General features: G+C 36.9%; 1 protein-coding gene and 1 long non-coding RNA gene across 21 annotated transcripts in view; one reads left to right on the top strand and one right to left on the bottom strand.

The window, feature by feature from the left end:
- The window catches only part of LOC127967778 (uncharacterized), a 327,620-nt gene that overhangs the window by 80,249 nt on the left and 221,510 nt on the right, over positions 1-25,861 (bottom strand). The gene's annotated exons all lie outside the window — the stretch shown is intronic.
- LOC127967771 (adhesion G protein-coupled receptor L2) overlaps positions 1-25,861 on the top strand; it is a 103,649-nt gene that overhangs the window by 3,498 nt on the left and 74,290 nt on the right. For all 20 annotated transcript variants that reach the window (XR_008155824.1, XR_008155825.1, XM_052568452.1 and 17 more), the window contains exon 2: positions 19,751-19,935. Coding sequence is in view for 18 of the 20 variants with exons in the window: in XM_052568452.1 (XP_052424412.1) it covers positions 19,827-19,935 (109 nt within the window). In the remaining 2 variants the exon portion in view is untranslated. The remainder of the gene's footprint in view (positions 1-19,750; positions 19,936-25,861) is intronic.

The raw sequence follows: 25,861 nt of genomic DNA, 5'->3' as shown, positions 1-25,861 counted from the left end.
ATTTTTTTTATTAAACAAATCAAAACACATTTGATTTGACAAGAATTTTAAATCAGATGATTTCTTTCCCTTGTTTCTGATTCAGTTGTGTGTTTACAGAGCATCCTGCTGTGCCGATAAACGCTCGCCAATTTGCGGGGAATAAACAGCCCTGTTACACTTGGAGTTTTATGTAAAGTGCTCAGCTGCCTTGGGTGGGTCAAATACCTGCATTTTACGGTGCTTTTTATTTTACGATCAGTAATCAGAGGAAGGCAGGGCGTTTTGTCAAAGCATTTGTTTCTGCTTGCGAAAGGTTTGTGTGACAGTGGGACGGCAGACTTTTTACACAGGCTGCCATTTTAATCAGCTGCAGATTGTGGGCAGCACACACCCAGACTCCAGAGTGTGTTCAGACAACAAGCTGTTGGATTTGTTCTTAAATAGCTCTATCTCTTAAAAAATAAATAAATGAATTAAAAATAAATACATACATAATTAAAATTACTTTGTTGTTAAATAATAATAAAATAATATAAAAAAATGGTTTTGTTTATAATTCTACAGTGCAAAATATAATTAGATTAAGAATAAAAAGTGATCAGTTGCATGCGTGTTTCTGATCACTTTTAAAAATATAAATACTGGTGTGAATCTAAAGTGAATCAAAACAATAAACAAAGTCAATACAATTAATGACATTTTTTTTTGTTTTTCTGAAATGATTGTAACAATTATATACTTATACCGTTATATGGAAAGAAACAAAGCTGTTGTAATCGATTTGATTTGATTTTTTACTGTGTGGAAAGGAATATTTTGGCATCGTGGATTACATGCGTTTAGCGTTTATCTTGTGCTCTGCCGTGTTTATTTTGATTTAAATGTAAATGAAGTCCACAGCGTGATTCGTGTTATTTCATTTTCAAATTCCGAACTACACATATTTAGTTTGGTGTACACACAGGGGGCATGACTTATCTATACCAGAATTGGTATTTAAAAAGAAAATAAAAATAAAAAAACACAAAAAATTCAATTTCTCATCAGAGAGGAGAAGGTAGGAACCCAGGTACAGGGTAAACAATATCTGTGAGCAAAGAAAGAGAGAGAGAGAAAGCGAGTGTGTGTGTGTGTGTGTGTGAGAGAGAGAGAGAGAGAGGTTTATTAGACGTCTGGTGCTAGGAGAAGGGCTGTGTCTCGGCTGGTTTCTAGAAGCACACTTTTCAAGCACACACCTGTTATTTCAGAACACTGAAGAGAGGTTGGTCTACAGTGTAATCCTTCTGCAAAGTATTTACAACAAAACATCTTCAAAGTCTTTTAATTTTATTTTTTAATTGTATTTATTATTTACTTTCACAAATTATTAATTAAAACTATGAAATAATTTGTATTATTACTAATAATAATAGTCTAATAATAATATTAATAGTTACTATTAACTTTTTTATTAAACGGTTTTACGTTGTATTGTTGTGAAAAACTATAGCAGTAATAAAGTCATTAAAGCTATTCAATAATACAAATGGAAACTATTTTATAATATTTTATAATAACCAAAATGTTAATAAACTTCAATCTAACATTTTAGCTTTTATTACAGCTCAACCAGTAATGAAACAATGTTTGCACATTCTCCTCTTGTGCATTCCTGCTCATCTTAATATTAAGTCTACTAACTGACCTGCGCATTTTAGTTTTTATTCTTTATTTTTATTCTTTTTTATCTTACTTTTTCCATACCTATATTTCTATACAACTTTCTTTGTGTTTGTATTCTGTAATAATTGCACTGTCCGTGGAGCGGACCTGACTTACAACTGCTGCTTGTATATTCTCTATATAACCATATGTGTGACGAATAAAAAAAGATGAATCTTGAAGGAGTTCTCATGTGTGCTGAACATGTTTTATTTGTTCTATCTAATCTATAAAAAATGAAGAATGTATAAAAAAAATTTAATTCATATATAAGTGCTCAAAAAATGTTGATTGGTAGTTAACATTCTTATCATAAAATGAAACAGAACAACAGTTAAAACATTTCCTGCAGATTCCACTAATCCTTAGATAACTAATCTAATCTGGGGTCAACAGGAAGTTGTTTTCTAAAAACATTCCAAGGTCAGAGGTCAGCTTTATCTTGTGAGGTTTATGCGACAGTTTATCAGCCAATCATACGAGTATAATCACAAGGACTTTGTTTCTAAATCTCATGACCTCCTGTTGTAGATAATTTAGCTTTAAATTATCCCTCCAAGTGTTAGGTTCTGATTCAGCTGAAATAATAAAAAAGTAATGCCACATTTTTAAATAATAAATTATAAAGCACATTTTTAGGTTTCCTGACCGAATACACCAGTTTGAGTAGTTTAAATCAAGCATTCAATTCAATTCAATTCAATTCAAACAGAATACTGTTCCTAGATCTGCACAATTTGGGCTCCTCCGAATAGAGCAAGCTAGAGAACTCTTACGACTAAATCAATGCTGTGCTTCCATGCATTAATCTGAATTCAGATGCAGAGATTAGGAGTTTATTAAGGTGTGAGACCTTTGTGCTGGCAAGGGGTAAACACTGATTGGCTAATCAGTCTGCGAGTGACATCTGACAGCTCCGCCTCTATTGATTTTCCGAAGGAGGCCGTCGGCCACGTTGCGTAAGATGACACATAATGAGTGGAGAATTTAATTCAGACGAACAGCCAGGTTGCAGAGCTAAGTTAATTACTTAAAGGTAGCAGTCATTACTCTTTACTCTGGTGCTGATGTGCCCAATACAAACAGCCTTCAAGTGTCTTTCTCTCTGACACCACTCACCTGGCCGTTCGGGCTCAAATGCAGCTTGTCAGTGCCATTGTGTTGTGTGTGCTTATTTAACACAATGCATCAGCCACGCTAGGCTGAGAAATGACAGCTGCAATACTTACAAACTGGATTCATGTATATAAATCCCCTTGTTTTCCTTTTTTCTTTTCTTTTTCTTTCTTCTTTTTTTGTACCTTGGCTGACATATGAGTACAATACAAATCATCTGCTGAATGGAATCAGGGATTTTCACTCAACCACGAACTGAAAGTTGAACCAATTACATTTTTAATGCGTATGTACATTCTTCTTTTTGCGTATTGCATTGCTATTGTATCAGACCTTTAATTCATTTATATATATATATATATATATATATATATATATATATTAGGGGTGTAACGGTTCACAAAATTCACGGTTCGGTTCGATACGATACACTGATGTCACGGTTCGGTTCGGTTCGGTTCGATACGTTTTAGATACAGCAAAATGTAAAAACATCTCAACTTTTCAGAATGCCGCAAGCGCACCGCGGGTCATGTGACAAGAACCAACCAATCAGCTTCATCCTTTCCCGTAACAACGTTGAGAGCTCAGCCAAGATGAAGGATCAGCTGATCATAGTTGTATATGGATTGCAATTTTGAAATAAATTTAGTAGCAGAGCTACTGCAAGCGATTTTTAGAGCTGCAAATCCATTTATCCTTCGCTGAAATTTCCGCGTCTCATGGAGAGAGCACGTCATTGTTGCTTAGCAAAGACAGACGCCTCATGAGCGCTTCTGCCCGAGCGCTTTGGAAAGGAAACCACTCTCTTGCCATCACCATTATAGCTTAAAGGGAATCCAAAGTGCATCCAAACACCAGACCTGTTGGTTATTGGAGGATCTTCTCATTTCTAGTCTGTTAAACGCATTGGCTATTTTGCAACGAGCCTTCAGCGCGTACTGAGTGAGCGAGCGCCTGCTGAGTAGCCTAACATAAACATATAAGATGGTGTTTTTTTCTTCTTCGGGAGTGTCAGGGGCGTTCCCTGTTACGTTGTTTGGGTTATTGGGCTACCTTGTTGAACGCATATCATTATATTTCTCTCTCTCTCTTTTTTTTTTTTTTTTTCAAATATAATTAAATACTCCAACGAACCGTTCGGTATACATAATGCGTACCGCGTACCGAACCGAAAGCGTCGTACCGAACGGTTCAATACGAATACGCGTATCGTTACACCCCTAATATATATATATATATATATATATATATATATATATATATATATATATATATATATATATATATATACACACACACCAGTTTCAGCACATGCTGAATATAACATTATTTTAAAAGTAAAATATTTTGAGATATTTTGAGATTGTATTGGTTTGTTTTGTATTGGTGTGCAATATTATTATTATTTGTGCATTTCTTAAAAATTATTTCTAAAGCCTTATGTTTGCATAAACACACACACACACACACACACACACATGCAGATACCCTGGACTTGTTTCACCTCAGCAGTGACTTTCGTTTTTGGCTGATGTTAGCAAGGCTGCATCCAAAAAGCTATTAAAGCATTGTTTCAGTACACTGTTCTTGGTAATGTGCTCTTCTAAAATTATGCCAATAGTTAACAAAGCAATTTAATGTGATTAATATTAATGTGGTCAATGTTATGGCAGTAACAGCAACTAACATGGATAAGTTGGAAAAGTGGGATACACAAAAAAAAAAAAAGAATACATAAAAACCTCAAGGGTGAACTTGACCTTCAGTCAAAAATGGCTCCTCAAAAGATCTGAGCTCGTGTCCATTGCAAATTCGCATTCAGGCTCCATTCTGATGCGGAACGCCCACTTTTCATGGTCCAATGAAATCTCACTAGATGAAATCAAGACCTATACCTGACATTTTTTTTTTCTCTCCCATTGAAATAAAAACAAAGAATGGCAGACGGAGCCATTACCTTTGAGAAAAAGAACTCAATAACATTTATGGGTCTCATTTTGAAGTCATGTTGAAATTCGGCCTCGTTTGAATTGTAATGTCTTCTTCTGTAACATATAGGACTTTCATCCTGAGGGACGGGAGTACAGAGGACAGGAAATGATGCAGAAAGAGAGACGGAGTGTGATCTGGTCTCTTTGCTCCATGTGTCTTGAGCGTGTGTAGCACTGCCAGGCCGCAGCTCTGGCTGTGAAGCGCAGGATTAAGCGGCAGACGATATAAGCTGACTTCCTTTATTCTCAGGCTGACTATAATGACCACAATGCATTTCTAATGTGAACAGCTTAAGGAGGGGAAACAGGTCACAGCGTGTTACATGCGTCGCATAAACTGACGAGTCAAGACTGAGTGGATGTGGATGTGTAAGGCATACAAAAATGACATATAAAAGGAAAATACTCATTTATATAATGCTAAAGATCAAATCTGTGTGTATAAAGGAACCACCCATCAATCACATTCGAATAATTTAAAGTGTGTTTCAGCCACATGGTAGTTCTGATATCTTTGGTTTGTGGCACCTGCTGAAATGACTCGGATCGGCACAAAACTGCGAAATGTCCAACACTTCCTAATGGCATTTGCATAACTCACACATGCCTGGTGTGAATTTCGCCCCTGTTAACACAAACAGTGGTGGGGCTGCTTGTCTCACGCCACACACGAGAGCCAAGAGAGTTACCCGCAGATATCTAACTGGAAAAATGTAAAAAAATAAATAAAAATTGTATAAATTATATATAATATAATTATATATATTCATTTTTTTTTATTTTTTTTACATTTATCCAGTTAGATATCTGAAAAAATGTAAAAAAGTTAGATATTCCAGTTAGATATCTATCTATCTATCTATCTATCTATCTATCTATCTATCTATCTATCTATCTATATATATATATATATATATATATATATATATATATATATATATATATATATATATATATATATACTACATTCAAAACCTTGAAAATAGCACATTTTAAACTGTTGAGTAGTCTTGTAAAAAATTATGTTATCATTAAAATTGAAAATAGATACATTCTACAGTGTGGGAAGAATATATACGCTGTGAACACATACACACACATGCTGTACACACACACACACACACACTTATTATTAATAATAATAAACAATGCTACTTTTTAATAGTTAATAAGTTACATTTTATGAGCTGTTTAAAATATTCAAATATTAAATGTAAAAGTTACACAATGCTACTCGAGAATCTACAGTGTGGGAAGAATATAATAGAAAGAATTGTATGATATTATTTTATTATTAAAATGTGCGTACACACACACACAGCCACATTTTTAATAACAACAAACAATGATAAAATGCATTTTTTTCTAAGCTGTTGAAAATATTTAAATATTAATTTCAAGCAGAAGCAAATAAAATGTTGCATTTATAATTAATAGGGATATTTCTAACCGTCATTAGCTCCCGTGATGGACAGCGCTGTTTTATCTTCATGCTCTCGGCTGAACGAAGCACATTTCTCTGCAAGCCCCCGGCCCAGCCGACCCCGTCCGCCGAGTGGCCCCCCGTCACCACCGCGGCTCCAGTGGCCTCTTTTGTTGTATTCTGATAAGATCTACTCAGTGTTTGCTTCACCAACCTCCAGTGGTGTGTCTGGTTACTTCACTGCAATTAAGAGAAAGGAAAACATGGCCAGCCGAAGAGTAGAAACATCTTTTGTGTGCGCGTGTGTGCGTGGGCTTTCATTCACAGAGTTTAATGTGATTTATAGATTATGTCACAGAATACATAAGGAAAGAAGAAGCTTTTTGTAGTGCGGTCGGTTTTCCTATTGGACTTTCTGTCCGGTGCATGCAGCGAATCGCAAGCCCCATCAAAGCAATTACCTTTGCTAAAGCCATATTAGTCTTATAATTGGATAATCTTGTATTGCTTTGGCTTAATTCATTCTGTTGCACCAAATGGTTTCCTGTCCTCAATAACATTTTAGGAGCTCATGTTCTTAGAGAGAAACGCTCTAGCCTCTCCTTCGTCTCGTAATATAGATTTGGTTTTCTTTTTTTTCTGAAAGTGCCTCAGTGAAATGAAATATTTGTGAATGTGAACGGCACAGTGACTGTACAGTATAACAACTATTGACTGTGGCTGTTCTCCAAAACCTTCTGTGCTGCCTTGCTATCTACTGCCTACAAAGGCAGCATCCTAACGAAATCGAACATTATAAGACGCCGTACATAAGCAGCATCTTTGTGTTTGTTTCAAAGAGCCAGACACAATGCATTCCTATGAAACCTACATAGGCAGCTCAGCAGGTTTTGGAGCAGAGCTGATTCATTATTAATTAAAGACTAGCGTTCAAAAGTTTGGTGTCAGTAAGATGTTTTCTTTGAAAGAATGTAATGCTTTTATTCAGCAAGGGCACATAACATTGAACAAAAGTAACAGCAAAAACATTTGGAATGTTGCGAAAGATTTCTATTTCAAATAGATGGTGTTCTTGTGAACTTTCTATTCTTCAAAGTAGCTTGGAAATAAATAAAAAAAGTATCATGGTTCACACAAAAATAACTGTTTTCAAAATTGATATTCGTAAGACAAGTTTCTTAAGCACTAAGTCAGCATATGAGATTGACTTTAAAAAAATTATGACACTAGAGACTAAAGTAATAATGCTTAAAAAATTTTTTTTTATATATATATATATATATATATATATATATATAATTTTTTTTTGACGTATAAATAATAAATTACATTTTAAAGTACTTTAAAATTTATTTATTTTAATTATTTTATTATATTTAATTTGTTATTTTCAATTGTAATATTATTTCATAATATTATTGTAGTTTTGATCAAATAAGTGCAGCCTTGGAACATATAAAATACTTTGTTTAAAAAAAACATTGAAACAATGTTATATAAAAATGTAGGATGTTAAACACTATTTTGAAAGGAATCAAATCAAAATACGCATATAACATAATTGAACAGCCTCACAGCTTATGCTAGATAATACATATTTGCTTAAGGAGAATATGATTTTTATTTTTTTTTCTAGAACCCTGCAGTTGTCCTCTGTCGTAGTAACATCATCGGTTATCTTTCCCTGAAGGACTAAAACAAAGATATATCCACGATACGCACAATGGGTGCAAAAACGCAGAGCAAGACTAAGTCTGCGTGAACGATGTATAAATAATTGAATGACATCATTTGCATACTGTATGTTCAGCTCTTATTAAAATCTAAACCTACGCCTTGATCAGAGGGAAACGCTACTTGTTATTTTTGACCTCTCTGTGAAGCAGGCATCCTGAATTGATCCCTGCTTTCAGACAGTTGCGCTGTCACCCCCGAGTGTGCTCATGATATCCTCCTCTGGACTCAGATTGTGGAAAATTACACTGAATGGCAGAGACCTTCACAACATACCAGAGCTGAAAGAACTCAAATAAAGAGGCTAGAGAGATAAAAACGACAGACAGAGAAAGGCAGAAAAGGATTTTTTCTGTATCTGCAGCCTTTCCGCTGGTGGCAGAAGACAGCTGAAACATTGGTAATCTATTTATATCGGGAAGATTCCTCAGGACACTAAAAGCTTTGATTTCTGGACAGGTTCAGAGTCCACTGTCCCTGTACGCAGGTCACTTATACGACACATGCATCTCCCCAAAGCATTGTGGCTCCACCAGCCATTTGAGGATCGCATGAAACGCTGCAGGAAAAGTTGGATGACATCAAACCCATCAATGTCACATCCAAGCGCCAGTATGCTATCGCCTGCAACTGAATGCAGCTGTTTTCCGCTGCATCCCAGCTAATTTCCCAGCAACATCGTTATTCAGGCTGCATCACTGTGAAAAAAAAATGTAACTGTGGGAGAACTTTATGAAGAAAGCATATTTTGACTGAAATGTGCTCGGAAACAGCCCCTTATTCCTGCTGGTGTTGAATGTCGGACATTATTATATGGGCTGCTATTAATGTCAGATGTTTGTGCTCTGTGTTTGCAAAAAAAAAAAAAAAAAATCCCTTTGAAATACATGAGATAGACAACATCGCATCTATGAGGCAGTGAATTTGTCACACTCGGATTGTAAATAAACAGAATGAGGTTGAGAAACCATTTCACGAGGCTTTCCAAACCTTTCCTGAAGACATTTCGCAACTGGTATAAAAAGCAAGCTTCAGACCCTCCAGCGAACCACTGTTCCCAATCCCATCATGCATTTATTACACTATAAACAGGAAGAAAATGGCAAGAAAACATGGTGTCATATTATGATTGTTGCCAGCGCAGTGTTACGTGTGCGCTTGAAGGACTGAAGGAGCACACAAAGTCAGTCAGGCTGATAAAGCACACAAACTCTTCAGTCACTCCAAGCGGTGTCTGTTTGACTGCTGTGCTAATGTGCAGCTTTAACCTGTGTGGAAAACGCAGCCGCCATAGCTGTTGTTTACATTCTCTGATCTGCTAACTAGCTACACAATAAAGCCATTTTCTGCTACTGATAACAAACAGCCCTAAAGCCACTGCACAAACCTAAGTATCTGGGTGACAAAATATAAATAACTTATTTCTGAAAAAAAAAAAAAAAAAAAAAAGATTTCACTGTGAAACACTGATTGTGAACCACTGGACTGATTTAGTAACATTAGCAAACAATGCTAATCTGTGGTAAATTCACCATGGTAGTTATTATTACTATTATTAAAGGGGTCATCGGATGTGAAATGCACTTTTACAAGATGTTTGAACATACATGTGTGTTGGCAGTGTGTACACAACCACCATATAATGATAACAAATAATTTTTGTTTTGTTTTTTATCTACTAAAATCATTACCCCTTTCTCAAATCAAGCCAATCTCAGCTTCTTGTCTGTGTGACATCACACCGACAGGCCCCTCCCACGATTGTTGATTGACAGTAGCGTTTCAGGACAGACTGGACTGGCGTCTAACCTTAGACCCGCCCTGAGTGAGCTATCATTACTCCAGCATTGTTTTGATGCCGGAGCAGATGTAGACAAGAATGACTCCTAAACGATTGATGTGTTTTGTTGTCAGATGTAATAATGAACACAGCAGTTTTTTTATTTACTCCCGACATCTAAGCCGCTGATGATGCAGTGGATTACCTTTGTTTGTGAAAGGAATGTGCCACAAATCATTTGTTATCCAGCCTCACCTAAAGAAGAAGTGAGTATACTTTTTTTATGATTCTTTGCAAATCGCCTTTCCTGATACCTTGCTAGTTAGCTAAATGATAAATGTGGCTAAAGTTTACCGTCTCTCAGAGAGCAGCTCGGAAGAGAGGGGCGGGGTCAGAATCATAGTCAAAGACTCATATCAACTTGTGGCAAATGGGCATCCGATGAACCCTTTAAATAATAAAGAGTATATTGAATGCGTACGGAGACCGAATTGATTGTCATTTGTGGTGCTTGACAGGAGAGACATTACCGCGGTCACATGACTGTGACACTTGGCATGTGCATTGGCCTTTTCAGTGTTTCGAATGAAACACACAGAACTGGCAATTAGCCTTTCAACTTTCTTTAAAAGTTTAAGAAGTGTAAGGGGGTCAAATGAGTTCAGTCTCAATCTAGTGGAGGGACAGCTGTGTCTCAGTTCCACTGCTCACAGTGTTAGTTAACACATGTAAATGAGGCTAACGATCCAGACACAATCTCTCATGGCTTTCTACTCCAGAGCCTTGAGCCTAACAGCTCACAATGAGAGATCACCACACAAACAAACTAGAGCCATGCGAGAGACTCAGTGCATGGCTCCTTTCCTCCAGATTTGAATCATTATAGTTTTTTTTCCCATTCACTAGATTTAAAATGACATCATTTTTAGTTCATAATCCTAAAGTAATTACTGAAGTTTTGAAACTGCATAGCCATACATACGTATTAGACACTTGAAAGTTTCCCGTTTTTAACATATGGCTCAGGCAATTATACTAGAGAGTCAAAAAACGTCATCTTTCCACTTTCCACTCCATTTGAGTTGTAATCTTAAACTAAAAAAAAAAAAAAAGTTATATATATATATATATATATATATTATTAGAGGTCTTAGAGCAAGATTGAAGTAATATAGAGTTAATTATGATCCAAACTGTGATAAAAATGAGATACCAGGCAGAGGATCATAATGAGATGGAGAATTTGAAAGCAAAACCTGCAGGAGCACAAGTTCGTCCTGTTTAACCACAGAAATGGCAGAGTGTCGACTCACCGTGACTCTTTGCCAAGCATCCGACTGTTCAGCTGAGCTTGTGGGAGGCGAGGGTGTAAAATGAAAGTCACTTCCTTTCCTAAACTGTTTAGCTTTCTCACTTTTCAACCAAATGCTTATAGCGACACAAAAGCAACACAAAAGACACACAATTCGGCCGGCGAAGAGGCTCTGCGATGGTAAAAATTAGCATTTGGTTTTCACGTGCATTAACGACACAAATTTTTCACATGCAAAAGCAGGTGCGCATTTGAATTCAAAAATGAATGATTTTGATGGCGTCTTTGGAAAAGGTCAGTATCGTAGCATTAGGTTTAGCATGAGGCTTTAACTGCTGGTTGTGTTGTCAGGAGAGATTTAGACCTGACAGTTGATTGCTCGCCGGGAACAAACTCCTCCCTCCTTATCTGTCTGCCGATTTTGAAACGATTTACTGTCGAGCTCGTTCTCACCAGCACGCCAGTTTGCTTGTTGAAATCTGGAGAAGTCACACACCCAACAAAAAAAAAAAAAAAAGGAAAAGAAAAAAGTGTTTTGAAGGATTTAAGTGCTTAGTAGACTATTTATACGTTCATGAAAACCCTTCTCTAGTTTTAGCTTGTTTACTTTAATTAAAGTAAGTGGCCATTAATTAAAAGCGTCTAAACGACTTTGTGGTTTGTGGCCGAATCCTGAATCGTCTCTGCTAGCGTGTGAGCTATCAAAGCTCAAAACATCTCCAAATCATTTCTTCTCATATGAAATCGATCAATCAACCTGGCCAAATCAATCATCGGTAGGTTTCTTCGCCACTCCGCTTTTAATGTCACCCATTCAAGACTTTCTTTTAATGCCCCTCACTTTATGTTTTGTGTTCCCTTCTGCCATCTTAAAAATTAATCATCCTGTTGAATAATGGCTCACGATGGTGCTGAATAATTGATGATCTGGTGCTTAATAGAGGGACAGAGGAGGCGTTACGCTCACACAACTGCTCTTGTCTGAAGGAGATGCTGTGTATCTGCGCAGACAGACAAGCTGGACTGTGTGTGTGTGTGTGTGTGTGTGTGTAAAATGGTGTTCAATAAGTAAATGGCAGTGAAGGACAGACACATAAAAACATAAAAGGCTGACATAAAATATAAACTGATCTTATTTACTTTATTTATACATGTTCCTGATTCTTTTTGGTGTACCTCATCTGTTCATGTTATAATAAAGCAAAATAAGTTTGTCTTTGTAATATTTGATAAAAATGTAGCACCTTTTCTGCCTATGAAACTAATATTTATTTTGGCTGACCTCAGTCACTCTTTATACTAAAAATATAATATCTTATTAAAAAATATATTTTTAAAATGAATGCTAGCAAAAAATTAAGCACGATTAATTGCATCCTACATAAAGGTTTTTGTTTACATTTTTATGTAAACATATATATATATATATATATATATATATATATTGTTTACATATATATGTGTGTGTGTGTGTGTGTGTGTGTGTGTAAACATATTTATATTATATAAATCTATCTATCTATCTATCTATCTATCTATCTATCTATCTATCTATCTATCTATCTATCTATGTACAATGTGTGGATGTTGTTTCATGTTGACTAAAACAAGAAGAGAGCACTTTGGTGAGGTCAGGCATTTGGATGTATCTGAACAGAGCATGCTAAATGACAGACCGTGTTTGTGACTGTCCCTCTGTGTATACACACGTACACACACACACACACACACACACACACCGGCACACACATGAACGCATTTTCACCCGTGCATTTGCACCATTTTGACAGCAACAGTGCTTTCATTGCTTTTGCAGGAATTAAAAATTGATGCATTTTGTTGAAAGTGAGATGATGAGCCTGTGAGAGTAGCAGAAACCTTCTTCTTGTCTCTATTCTCTCTCCTGATATTTTATGACCTCTTACACTGGGCAGCTCTCTTTTTGTGGCATGAAGACAGATGTTGTGGCCCTGTTTGCCACTGATGCAAAAACACAGTGAAGTGCCTATTCCACGAATATGGTACAGAATAGGGCTTTAAAAATAAGTCTCTGTTTCATTTGAAACCCCTATTTTGATGGAATAGTCAGTGAAAATTGTCAAAATAAATATTGAATATGCTTTAAAAAAAAAAAAAATGCAAGTTTTGTTGTCCTGTTACTACATTTTGTGCCTGAGTAAAGTTAAAACATGGTTGAAATTTAGCCAAAATTAGCCTATTGCTAAATTTATGATAAAATGTTGGATTGTAGTTAATTATCTGTTTATATTGAAAATGGAATCTTTACACATTTGTTATATTTTCACATATTTTAAATAAATAATGTATCGTTGAATGGTTTCGCTTGACAAATAAAGTCAGTGCTACAAATTGTGTAAATTGGAATGAATACGATTATTTACGTTTAGAAATGACCCAATATATGTTATTTTTTGAATGTCACAATTTGAAGCAGTTGCATTATATGCAACTAAAAGGGCTAAATTGTACAGTATAACAGGGTTGCATGCAAATTATGCTATTAAAATGAGTTGAATATTCATGTTACGCAGTAGATTATCTAACAGATCCAATAGTTTAAATAATTAAACAAACAAATAGTTGTTTGTTCTTCTAATGCCTTAATAAAGGCATGGAACTCCACAGTGTAGTGTATTTGTGTGAAGTGCTCAGTGCATTTTGCTGCCAAAGAAAGTGTGTTTTCCTCCCCTATCCCAGCTGAAGGGGAAACATGGAGTGTCAAGGACTTCTTTCTTCTGATTGGCAGGTGCTATCCGTGTAAGATACCTGTATAATGGTGGTCCTCAGAATTTTTTTTGACCTTCTTCTACGTCTCCCCGTATTAATGTCACTCTATTACCGTTAAAAAGGCAGAGGCATCTCGAGAAAACACGACGGGGCTGAATCCTCCTTATCGTCTGCAACCTAAAAGGGGGACTTTGGCGCTATCAGTTAATGGAAATGACATTTTTTTTTAAATTTCATTTTCAGATAATCCACTCCTTGTCCACTAAAACATCAAAATTACTGTTAACAATATGTGACGGCCGTATTAAAACTAACTTCCTCATAGCAGTCGAGGCCCATTATAATCGTCTCTGAGAGACACCGTGCCTTTTTAATAGGATTTCTGATACGTTCTGCACGTTATTACACCGGTGTGCATGTCATTTACTGACGGAATTAGAAAGCGGTGTATAAGAATAATGAATAGATGAGTAAACTAACCCCTTCCTGTAGGGTATGAATGTGGTGTTCGGTAATCTCTACTAAAAAGGGACCGTTGAATCTATTTCCAGCAACTTCTCCAGAAGCTCTAGTTTGTGCTGAGGGCTTTGGATCTGCTCTGGTTCTTAGTTTTGGTTTGGTTTTTTGCTTGTGTGGCGGCTTGATAGAGACTTTGATTGCTCTGATTAATGGATCCTTAGCATCCTCTTTGAGTGAAGGATGAAAAGAAGTTAAAAAGGGTGAGATTTCATTCACAGAGAGTGATTGCAGTATTTTACCAGCACTCAAAGCATTATGTGTTCCTCTATACCGTGTCTATGTAGTTTCATTAAAGCAGTTATTCAGATTAGGCATGGTCATGAGACACAGGGTTTCATGTATCTTTTCCAGGTCTTAAACACAGAGCTAAATGGCCAGTTAAGATGCTACATTTGCATCTCTGGTGTAAAAGCCAGCTGTGCTTGTGAACGCAGGAATAGGAGCCGCGAGGAACTGACTGATATTGGTTTCTATTCTGATTTGAATCAATGTTTTGAATCTGGATCGTTAATGATTTCATTAATAAGTCCTTTAGTCATTTTGATGGATCTGGTCTATTTGGTTTATCTGGTTTATTCATGAGTAATTATTTATTTATTTATTATTTTGAAAAAAAAAAAAAAAACCTTGACATAGTTATTAATTTTATGGTTGCACTTTATTTTACAGTACGTGTACTAACATGTACTTATAGTTTACTTACAGTGTATTTATCTAAGAAAGTTCTGGTAATACAAGGTAACTACATGGGGTAGGGTTAGGTTTAGGGATAGGTTTAGGGTTAGTACCTAGTTATTACATAGTTATTGTAATTACTATAATAAGTACATAGTATGTACATGAGGAACAGGACTGTAAAATAAAGTGCTACCCATTTTATAATAATAATATTTACTGTCTGTTGATTGTCCAGACTTTTTATTTCATTTAGACAGCGAGCGAACAAAAAGATAAAACATAATTTTTTTGGCTGCCGCAATGCAGATTTAATAGCAGCGGAGCGCTAAATAGCACTGCAGGAAGCTGTTTTAAAACAGTGTTCTTGAAAAAAAAACTATATATATATATATATATATATATATATATATATATATATATATATATATATATATATATATATATATATAGATGTATTTATGGAGTAGTTTACCTAATCACTGTCATTTTGAATTAACCTTATGTTGCTAAAAACCTGTATGACTGTGTTGCACAACGAGAGAAATTTTAAAGAACTACACTGGTCACTCTTGTCCATCCAGTTGCAATGAAAGCTTCAAAAACAATGCAGAATGTCTCTGTTTGTGTTCCATTTGTTTGTGTTTGATCTGCTTTTCCTGTCCTCTACATTTAGCTTGTCATGCCATTTCTAATTCACTGCGTGTACAGCGGCATTTTGGAGTTTTTTGTCATTTGCTCATTTAATGTTTGACATTGTCGTCCGCCTGACCTTAATACATCCGTCACCCCTATATCATGATGTTTGTCCTCTGGTTTTAAAATGTACACAACCGACAGCGTCCAGATGGCAAAGGTGAACGCATGACAGTGGAGTCGAATAGGATGTGTTCAGAATGACTCATGTGTGGCTGTGCATTAACCGGCCCACCCCTGGACCGCTGATTGATTTCCTCTAGCGTTTCTGTCTCGATGGGACACTGTCATCTGATCACTGACCTGATATTCTAGCACGAATACTAAAACATCGAAAACAAACTCGTCACAGAGGCGAATTTTCATGTGGCTAATGGTGCATTATTGGTCTGGAAAACTGGTGTCATTTGTGTCCCTCATTCAAAGATAAAAAAAAAAAATAACAATACATTACTAGCACGTTTTACTAGACATACATTAAGAAAAAGCCAGTAAGTCTTTTATTTTTGTATTTTTTTTTTTTTGCCTTCCCAAACAGTGCTTCCAAAAAGTACATGTAAATTTTCTAAATATTATATTTCTCAGTAAGTCTTGAGGTAGGGTCTCCAGGTTATGTGTCAACCCTGTTACTTGAAAGTTGTTCTCTTTTTAAAGCATCTATTATATAAATAATAAAAATGCTGACTGATTTCATCAGCCTTTTTTAGAGAAGTAAACTCTCTTTTAGAGATGTAAACTCTTTAGAGTCTCCTCTCCTTTCACTTTCTTACGTTATTACAACAACATCAAGTTACTTTCAACTCTTCTGGTACATTTTCTGAAGGCGTTAGGTCTATGCCAACATCATTTCACAAGATTTAGCTCGCAGTGTTAACAATTAAGTCTGATGGAATGTTTAAAACGATACAAAAGATGGACTTAAAGGAAAAGATATGTTTCATGATTTGCATGATTTATGAATATTTAGCTTGTCAGCTTGTGTGCTTTGTCCCGACGCTGGTGTGTTCGAGGTCCATTGTGTGAATGCGTGTCCCTGTTTATGGGTCCATTTTTTATACACTTGTCATATTCTTTGACTATCAATCTCATGGCTCTTTTTGTAGTTCATTGAAAGCTTGGGGGTTAATTCAGAGGTCAAGCGAGACTTGCAAGCTGTCAATCTCGCATTGTAAAGTTTGTAAACCCCCCTCCGCCCCCCTCGGCCTTGCCTCTCGTGCATTATTCCTGCACCCACCCCTCTGAATGGATGACTCCTCCTCTATTCTCCGGTGGGTCTCACTCCCGCTTGAGAGAAAGACGGCCGCATAATTACACATCTGCCCTTTGTTTCTCTGTTTTGGCATTAACATCTCAAACTGGCCTTTCAGGTCTGATTTGAACGGCTCTCTTCTCACCCAGAGAAGTGGAATGTTCTTTCAAAGTTCCTCTTTTTATTTCATGCAACTGTTTTGTTGCGTGTTGTTAGTCTGTTGGAGCAGATGTACACAGCTGTGAAAAAGCCTTCTGGGTCTGGACCTCTCCATCGATCACATCCCTTATATAGCTTTGTTGGTTTGTACGTAAGCTGCACAATTTTGCGAAGCTTTCGCCGTAAAGGGCAGGTCGTAATCAAAGAGAGAGCCGGTATCAAACACCCCTGCCGGAATCCTTTGAAGATAAATGGTTGCTGTCTTAATTTGTCATTATTAGAGTTTTTAATTTGATTTGCAAACACAAAGCACAACAGAACAGCGACAACAGGCTATCCCGCTGTGCCGCGTCGGCGTTGGAACGGCAGTATTTGTTTGAAGCACTTAACAGGTGTTGATCGGCGGTCTTTGCCGCAGCTTAGGGAGATAAGGCCTCCCGCGGAGGGGAGAGACCTCAACACGTTTAATGAGGAGCGCGGGAGTCAGACGGGCCGCCTTCGTCCAAGGCTCCGCTTCTGGAGACTGATCAGCATGTTAACCGCTCACAGCGTGAGACAGAGATATGAAAGTACGGAGCTGTTGTCGTTGATTTAGTCTAACACCCCTTGACTATGTAGGGATCAGCCCTCATCCTTTATGCATTTATTTTTCTTCACAGCTAACCTGCTGTGAGCCACCACCACGCCGACTTCGCTAGTCAATTTTTTTATTTTTTTTTTTACTCAACACAGATGACTTTAGGGTAAATACAGTTCTATATTTCAGAATCTAAGTAGGCTGGGAGGCTCTGCTGTTTTGTGCTGTCATTTTGCCGAAGCTAATGCTAATAATGCTACACCCACCATTTCAGTATTCCCATTAAATGGAAAGATTTAATGTGAACCAAACACAATAATCAACTATTGTTTTGTCAGCTTAAATATATGAATTCAAAAACATATTGAATGTGATGATGGTACATATTTAGCATTTTTGTTTAGTATATTTCAAATGAATTTAAAGCCAAACTATTTTTTAAAGATAGTTCACCCAAAAATGATCATTATTTGTGATATGATAATAATGATAATCATTTACACAAAAAGAAGATCATAGCTAACATATGTATATGGGACCTGTTCGGGTTTGAAATGGGCTGAAAAATGGGCTCTCTATCTAGGATTCCATAATGGCCCCATTTCAATTGCCCACATTGATTTCATATAGGATTGAACTTGCCACTAGGTGGGACCCAACTCAGTCCCAGCTTTAATTGAAGAATATGGGCAACCAAACAATTTTGGTCCACATTGACATCCATTCTGATATATTCTCAAAATATATCTTGTTTGTTCATCTATTTATTTTTTTCCACATAAGAAAGAATGCCATGACGGGTGATTGTTTAAATTCAGAAATATATGTTTTAGTGATCAGCAATTAATTAATTTATCCAATAATCTGCTTGCTGTGCCATGTTACTCTAAATTAGTGAACACATATTTTAGTTTGAAGGACAAACAATCAAACGAACGGTCAAATAAATAAAATAAAACAGTAATCCGTTAACTACATGAAAATTAAATAGTGCTGAACAGTTCTTTGAAAAGATGACTGAAGATGAAGTGACATCATTGGAGTGACTAAGTCTCATTTTGAGAAGTCCTACAGTTGACAAGTTCTATTTTCCATAATTCCATCAATTTTTTTTTTTTTTTTTTTTACACTTGACAAGATTTTACAAGTATAAGATATCTACGCCGTCACATAAAACAACAATATGACTTTACTATTTACAGCCGCATTGTTGACTCTTGAATGCTAATGATACAGAAGGCCATAACCTTGATACGTTTAAGACAATGCATTAGCATTTAGACATTCTTCATCTGATAATACAGACATTCATATTACAGTGAACCCCTCTCTTTTATATTAGTGTAAACAGACTCCTGATGTTTTTAATCACATTTTCTCACCTCATGACTATATATACATATATATATATATATATATGTATATATATATATATATATATATATATATATATATATATATATATATATATCCAAGAAGCAAAAATTCCAATACTTTCATTGCCCAGACATGAGGAACTACCCTGTAATGTGATGAAGTATTAAAGGGTGGTGTGATATATTTAGTGTATCTTTAAGAAACCTAGGGGGTGCACACACTGTTTTTAATGGGCTCCTAAGTGGCTCGTTACTGGAGTGACGATGTTTCCCATGAGGCCGTGAGTGTGTTTTATGGGAGGCTGGTGGAGGGTGTAAACATGCAGAGCAGGAAAACATTTAAAGGATGAGATACTGTACATGACATAGTCCTCTTCGGCTGGAGAACATCCACCGGTAGCTTAAGGGGACGAACAACCTGTTTCCTCTCAGAAAAGGATGGTAGTGGAACAGGTTTGGGAGAGGAGAGTCAGATAAAGACGAACTTTGAGGTAAATGGCATGTTTGTAATGCGGGAGTTGCTGTTTCAGGTCTCAGTCTCCTTCCAATAGAGGGTTTCTACTCCTGGGATGAATTGAAAAAGAAAAAACAAATCCTTTGGAGGAACTGAGGCGAGCGAGACTGCAGCAGTTAAAGGGGGAAGTTTTTATGCCTGAGGAGTTCTTCATCGACAGCCAAACACTGACAGTCCGCTGTGGTTTTCTTGCAGGCTCGGAGGTCAATGATGGTTATCTCTCCGAGTGACTTCACTGGATCGTTGTGACTACAGTGATTTCGACCCAGACATGTGGAAAGCGGAGAGTCCAGTCAGAGCCAGGATGGGATGTTCAGAATGGAAGTCTTTGGTCCTCTGCGGCCTGGTGTTCGTCTTGACGGTTGTACAGAGTTCAGACGGTAAGACTTTTCTTCTTCTCGAAATATTACAAATCTTTCGTAAAATCGTCGGAATCATGCTGTTATTTTGTGTGCATGTTCTTTTATCTGGTGGACATTTGAAACAGACACCATTTCTGAAAGCTCAGATAAATGATGGCTGTTTCCTTCAAGACAGATGGCCTGAGGTTCTTGGGAAGCTGTGTGCATTAACACAGAGCTTGCCTTCGTTTTCTTACTGGTTAAATTAAAAGAAAGACCATACAGTGTATCCGAGTTTTCCCTCATCTCATCTCTGTCTGTTTACTCTCATGTCCTGTTCTAACTATAGGCCTAAACCCTACAACTGCTCATTATAAACAATATCCTCAAGTAAACACGCCTCATTACACTCTGTCCCTGCCGTAATATCTTTTTAATGCATTTTTATAATTGAATTAAATGGGTTACTGCCATAGCCATGGCTGGAAGTTTTCACTTGTGCAGAAACTTTGAAAGATTGATTGCTTGAGGGTTTGTTCCCTGTTTCTCTCGAGTATATCCTAGAAACTTCAGATCTCATCTTTCTGATTTCATTTCGTGGGCCGAACACTGTCTATAAGTTCGGATGTAACTCATTTGTATTCTGTGCATCTTCTCAAGCTGCATTTTCTGGTATTTTATGAAGCCGAAATGCAAAGCAGTGATGAAGTATTGTGGAGCCGTTTTATTGATAGTATGTCTGCCATCGAATGCCATGAAATGTGGCGTTGTGCTCTTATAGAAATAAATCAGGGCTGTATATGCTGAATGCTATATTAGTCTGAGCTCTTAATGCTTATTTGATAATCGGAGCGGTCTTACTGCTTCACAAGAGTGAGTCATGTTAAGATGAACTTTAAAAGCTAAAAAAAACTGTCACAACATTGTGGGACAGATGGCCTGGAAACACTGTGTTTAATATAAAATATGCATAACGATACTTCAATAACACTGAGAATGACCCACAGTGTTGCGTATTAATAATTCTTAGTAGTTTTATATCCTCTGCCGGTAGATATTTAGAAAGCATACAGTCCTGAACCTAGTGCATGCTTCTAGCTACTCATGCTCAGTTTCTGTTAAGCACTGTTGCATTCTGAATACAAAAATGCAAGTTAAATATGTAATTTGTAATCTGCTTTGATCAGGCATTTGTGACTTTCACAGAGCATGTTTCTGTTCTCAGTAAGGATTTTTCTTTTTTTAGTGCATGGGATTACTTACTACAGAAGTCAACAGCACTCAAGTCGACTCATTCATGTACAGTAATAAGGTGCAGATTTATTTGCTGGTAAATTAAGGTCATTATTTACCAGCAATTACAGTTTTTCTTTGAACGCGCTGTCACTGGATTATTTCACGATGGGACTAAGTAGTTTTGAAAGAAAGCTTTGCTTTATATGTCTGGCCAATTTGCCGGTAAGGATTGTGAGTAATATGAGCCATTCTTTTTTTAATTATGGAAAGGACTGAATAATATCCGTTTGTGTCCTGCTGCCTTGGGCTCATTCAGAACGAATAGCAGGGAACCGTGGCCTCGACCGGCGGCCACCCGCCTGTATTCATAAAAATACTTCATCTCCATCTTAATTCAAATCAGAACAGCTTCTGTGTGACTTCCAGACAGCCAAATCACACATCTCAGAATTAACTGCGTTCTTGGCGGCTATAGCCTTTTGACAAAACAGAATTAAAAGGTTGAACTTTTGCTTTACGGAGAGATAACTTTCACCTCCATCCGTTATTAGGGAAATACACAGCCCAGTTTTCCATCAAGTGAATAGTTTCCTTTCTTGGTGTTCTTTTGCTGTGGAACTCGATTGCAATCTTGACCTATGCTTCCTCCATTTCAGCTGTGGTTTCTAACTCAGAACTGGATATTTGGTCAATCTTTTTAGATATTTAAAGGTCATGCCTATTGATTTTCGGATTTGAAACATGATATGCATAAATAGGGGACTGTAGGTCAGTGATTTGCATGTCTCCAAAGCATATGGAAATGAAAAATCCTGCCGTTTGGGATGAAAACTTTGACCATTAGTTAGAGCTGAATCACATGATGGTCGAAATCTGCCAACACTTTGTACTTACTTTGTACTTACAACACTTATGTGTAATTACATGGCATTCATTCAACAAATATGTAATTTAATAGAAGCATTGCCTGAAAACACTGTATTTAATGTATAATATGCATAACGATACTTCAATAACACTGAGAATGACCCACATTCTTGCATATTAATAATGTAAAATTCTTTGTAGTTTTCTTTCCTCTGCCGATCGATCTTTAGAAAGCATATTGCATGCTTCCAGCTACACATGCTAAATTTCCTAAGTATTGCTATTAAGTATTGTTGCATTCTCAATATAAAAACGCAAGTTAAATATGCAGTTTGTAATCTGTGTTGACCAGGCATCAGTAAGGATATTTCAGAGGGAAGTTTTTTATTTATTTATTTATTACTTAATATAGAAGTCAACAGCAATACATATGTCATTTAACATCATAAGCATTGTAATTTTTTTACTGTTTTGAGTCTTTTGTTTCATGATGTTTGCAGTGAAGCTGTTCTTTGAACTAGTGGTCATATGTGTAACATCAATTCTTTCTGGTTGAATGGTATAAATGCATATATAATATCATTAAATACACAGGACCCCTGTTATAAAATTACTCATACCGTGACATACAATTCTGGTTATATCGCCCACTACAATCCTTCAACCCCTTGTTACACTGGAATCATCCCCCAAAGGTTAACGCTCCTCCCTATATAAGTGTAACCTAAAAATCATATTTTCCATCTCAAATGGGCCCCTTATTTGGACAGCTGCTGTCCCTCTTGCCTTCAAACTCTGACTGAAATGAGCTGTCTGTCTCTCGGTCTGAAACAAGCCGTCTGTCTTTCTGTCAGAAATGAGCCATCTGTCTCTCTGACTGAAATGAGCTGTCTATCTCGACTCTTTAAACACCTCGGTTGAATGTCTGCTGATTAACAGTAAAAATATGTCACAGGGACGTCTAAAATGGCAGCTCTATATATAGCTGTGTGTGTGTGTGTGTGTGTGTGCTTGTGTCAGTTCACAGATATACATTCTGTGTTGTATCATGAGAAAGACAGGATAGACCGTACTGCTTACTTTAGGTTGGGCTGGTTGTCTTGGTTGTTTGTTTTTGTTTGTTTGGGGGAGCCGCTCATATCAAGGTTTGTCGTGTTGTTGTTTCTTACATTTTCCGTTACTGTTTTCGTCTAGACGTCTCTCTCACGGTCTTTCTCCCTCCCACATGTCTGTCTTTCTCGTATTCTGTCCCTTTCTGCATGTCTCTGGGCCGCTGGTCTCTCTGAACTCACACACAGACAGAATTAGAGCGGATCTTTCCGGTTTCTTTGATTGACGGGGTTGCGCATTTGTCTCCTCAAGTGTCAATCAAGTATTTTAGGGGAAAAAAAGTGGGAAAAAATTTGATTTCTGTTGTGATTTTATGTATTATTCAGTGGATGAAACAAAAATAATCAACCTGTCCTCCAACCAATACGCTCGTATAGGTCGTTTGTCCAAATCCCTGAAATACGACCCATCAGAGCGTATCCTACAATTGCGCCCCTATTATCAGCAAAAGGTTGTTTACATATTACTGTTTTATACTCTGTTATTTGCACTCTGGTTTGCATTTCGGGTAGTTAAGTTGGTAGATTATTACGTTATACTTTGATATGTAATCATGCTATCATGGGTTCGATCCCGGGGAACGGACGAGCACAAAAATGTATATGCTCAATAAATTATAATTTAGCATGATTTCTGTGGGGTAAGGTGTGGTCATTCGAACGAATAAGCAACCTAGTAAAATATGTACAAATTACTGTGAGATCGGTGTAAAAAGCCCAAACATTGCATTTAAATAAACGTGTGTTTTGATTGGTAATGACGTTATACGTCATTTCATGACGACAGACCCAACGCGATACTGTCATTATTTTTACGCCCGCTAGAGGCTGCTTAACTTTAAAACGTAAATATAGGTTGTAATAAATGCTTGCACAGATGACCTACATTGTCGTTTTTTTGTTGGAGGACAGGCTCAAAATAATCTAATTTAATATATTTATGGTCTGATTATTTTTATTTAGTATTGAGATCCATTATGTTAATGCTAAACCTGCTGAATAATAATAAAAATAAAATAGTAAAGTAAATAAACTAAACTAAAGTAATTTGCTGGTTTTAGTTGATTACCAAGTCTGACCAGCTGAGAAGTGCCGAAACCTTTTTATTTCTTAATCATCAAAACAGACTAGCCTAACCAGCTCAGTCAGGCTTGCAGACCAACTTGGGCTGGTATCATTTTTAGTTTGTATCTTTTTTGCAGGGAATGCTAATGTGCAGGATTCATCTCAGATTTGTTTCATACCGGAGGGTCTGATTAAATGACGTGGATCCTGCTGTGAAAATGCGCCGTTCTCTTTAGAGACGGACAAGTGTGGACAAGTCTTTCACATGCCTCAAAATCCCATCTGTGCAGTTACACATTTAAACTAGCGAAACTGATTATCTTTGAGCAGCTAAAGCCAATTCCCCTCAGCCTCAGCCCTGTGGCTTTTTGTTCATATCGACGTTCCTTCAATATCAATATATCTGAATTCCCCCGCATTTAGCTTCTTTATTAAGATCTTGGATCCAGATCTCGGATTCCTTTGTTTTGGGTTTTATACCTCAGACTACACGGCTCTCTTTGTGTCTTTCTTCTTCTTGTCTCCTGCTTTTTGTTTTTCCTCTTACCCAGGGGTTTTCTATCAGACTGAGGGATCAGACTTCCCATAATGCCGAGCGGCCGGGGGGTCAATACGCCCGCATTCGTCTTCACTGTCTTTCATCAGCCCTCCTCCTGATCTGTATGATAAGAAAGGAGAATAGCAGGTCGGGGGCAGACCGCTCAGCAAGGTGTGTCTGTTGTCCGACGGCCCCCTGCAGCCGAGCTCTTTAAATCCTCATTAGGATTTAACCGGGAGGAGACGCTGGTTTTAATAGATTAAGCCTCATAACAGCTGCCTCATGATTGGTGGTTGTCATGCAAAAATCAAACAGGGCTAGTCACACGTTACTCGTTTACTGTGTTTCTTGCTCGTCCCGCTCAGTCTGGATGATACAAAACATTGTGTTATTGGTGTCTGTTGGTAATTTGTTTGTAGTGTAGCTTGCAGCATGGTTTCGGGATAATAGACTTCTGTATGTGTGTGGGTGATCTGATGAGAAAGTGATTGAAACTCATTCGCGCTGCTAATTCATTTGCATTGTTTTGCATTTAGCTCTAATCAGCTGCGTAAAGCAGATTAGCATTGGATGGACATTTGTTTGTAAGAGACTGAAATTCTTCTTGTGGCATTCAGTCGGGGAGCAACTAACTAAAAATGGCAGCAATACAAACTTAACTACATTTTTGAGTAGTGCAACAGTAGCTCAGCTGTTTTAGTAGTGGGCTTGAACAGCTGGGTTGTAAATGTTTTTTAAAAGCTATTAAAAGATTGAAAAAATGTTATTGTAAAGCTAAAATTAAAACATTCTTTGGTCTGTTTTTGTCAAAATACTACAAAGACCATTTCAAGGAAACATACTGGGTGGGTATTTCAGTACAGAAAACAGTTTGTCAGTTTCCAGAATAGTTTTTATTGAAGTTACAAAATTAAGTAAGTTCGGTAATGATGATTTAAGTAATCAAAATATTCATTATTTTGTGCAAGATAAATACTGCCTATTTTTAAAGAACTATATAATCTATCTATCTATCTATCTATCTATGAATTTTAGACAAACAACACAGCATTTTTCCTTTTTATTTTCGCAATGCTTTTCAAGGGACCCTTAAATGTGCTTCATGTGGTATCAGTCATATTAAATTAGTTTACCACAACAAACAGACACT

This window comes from Carassius gibelio, chromosome B11 (genome assembly GCF_023724105.1).
Source record: "Carassius gibelio isolate Cgi1373 ecotype wild population from Czech Republic chromosome B11, carGib1.2-hapl.c, whole genome shotgun sequence".
Classification (NCBI taxonomy): Eukaryota; Metazoa; Chordata; class Actinopteri; order Cypriniformes; family Cyprinidae; genus Carassius; species Carassius gibelio.
This window is presented reverse-complemented; position numbering and strand designations above follow the sequence as displayed.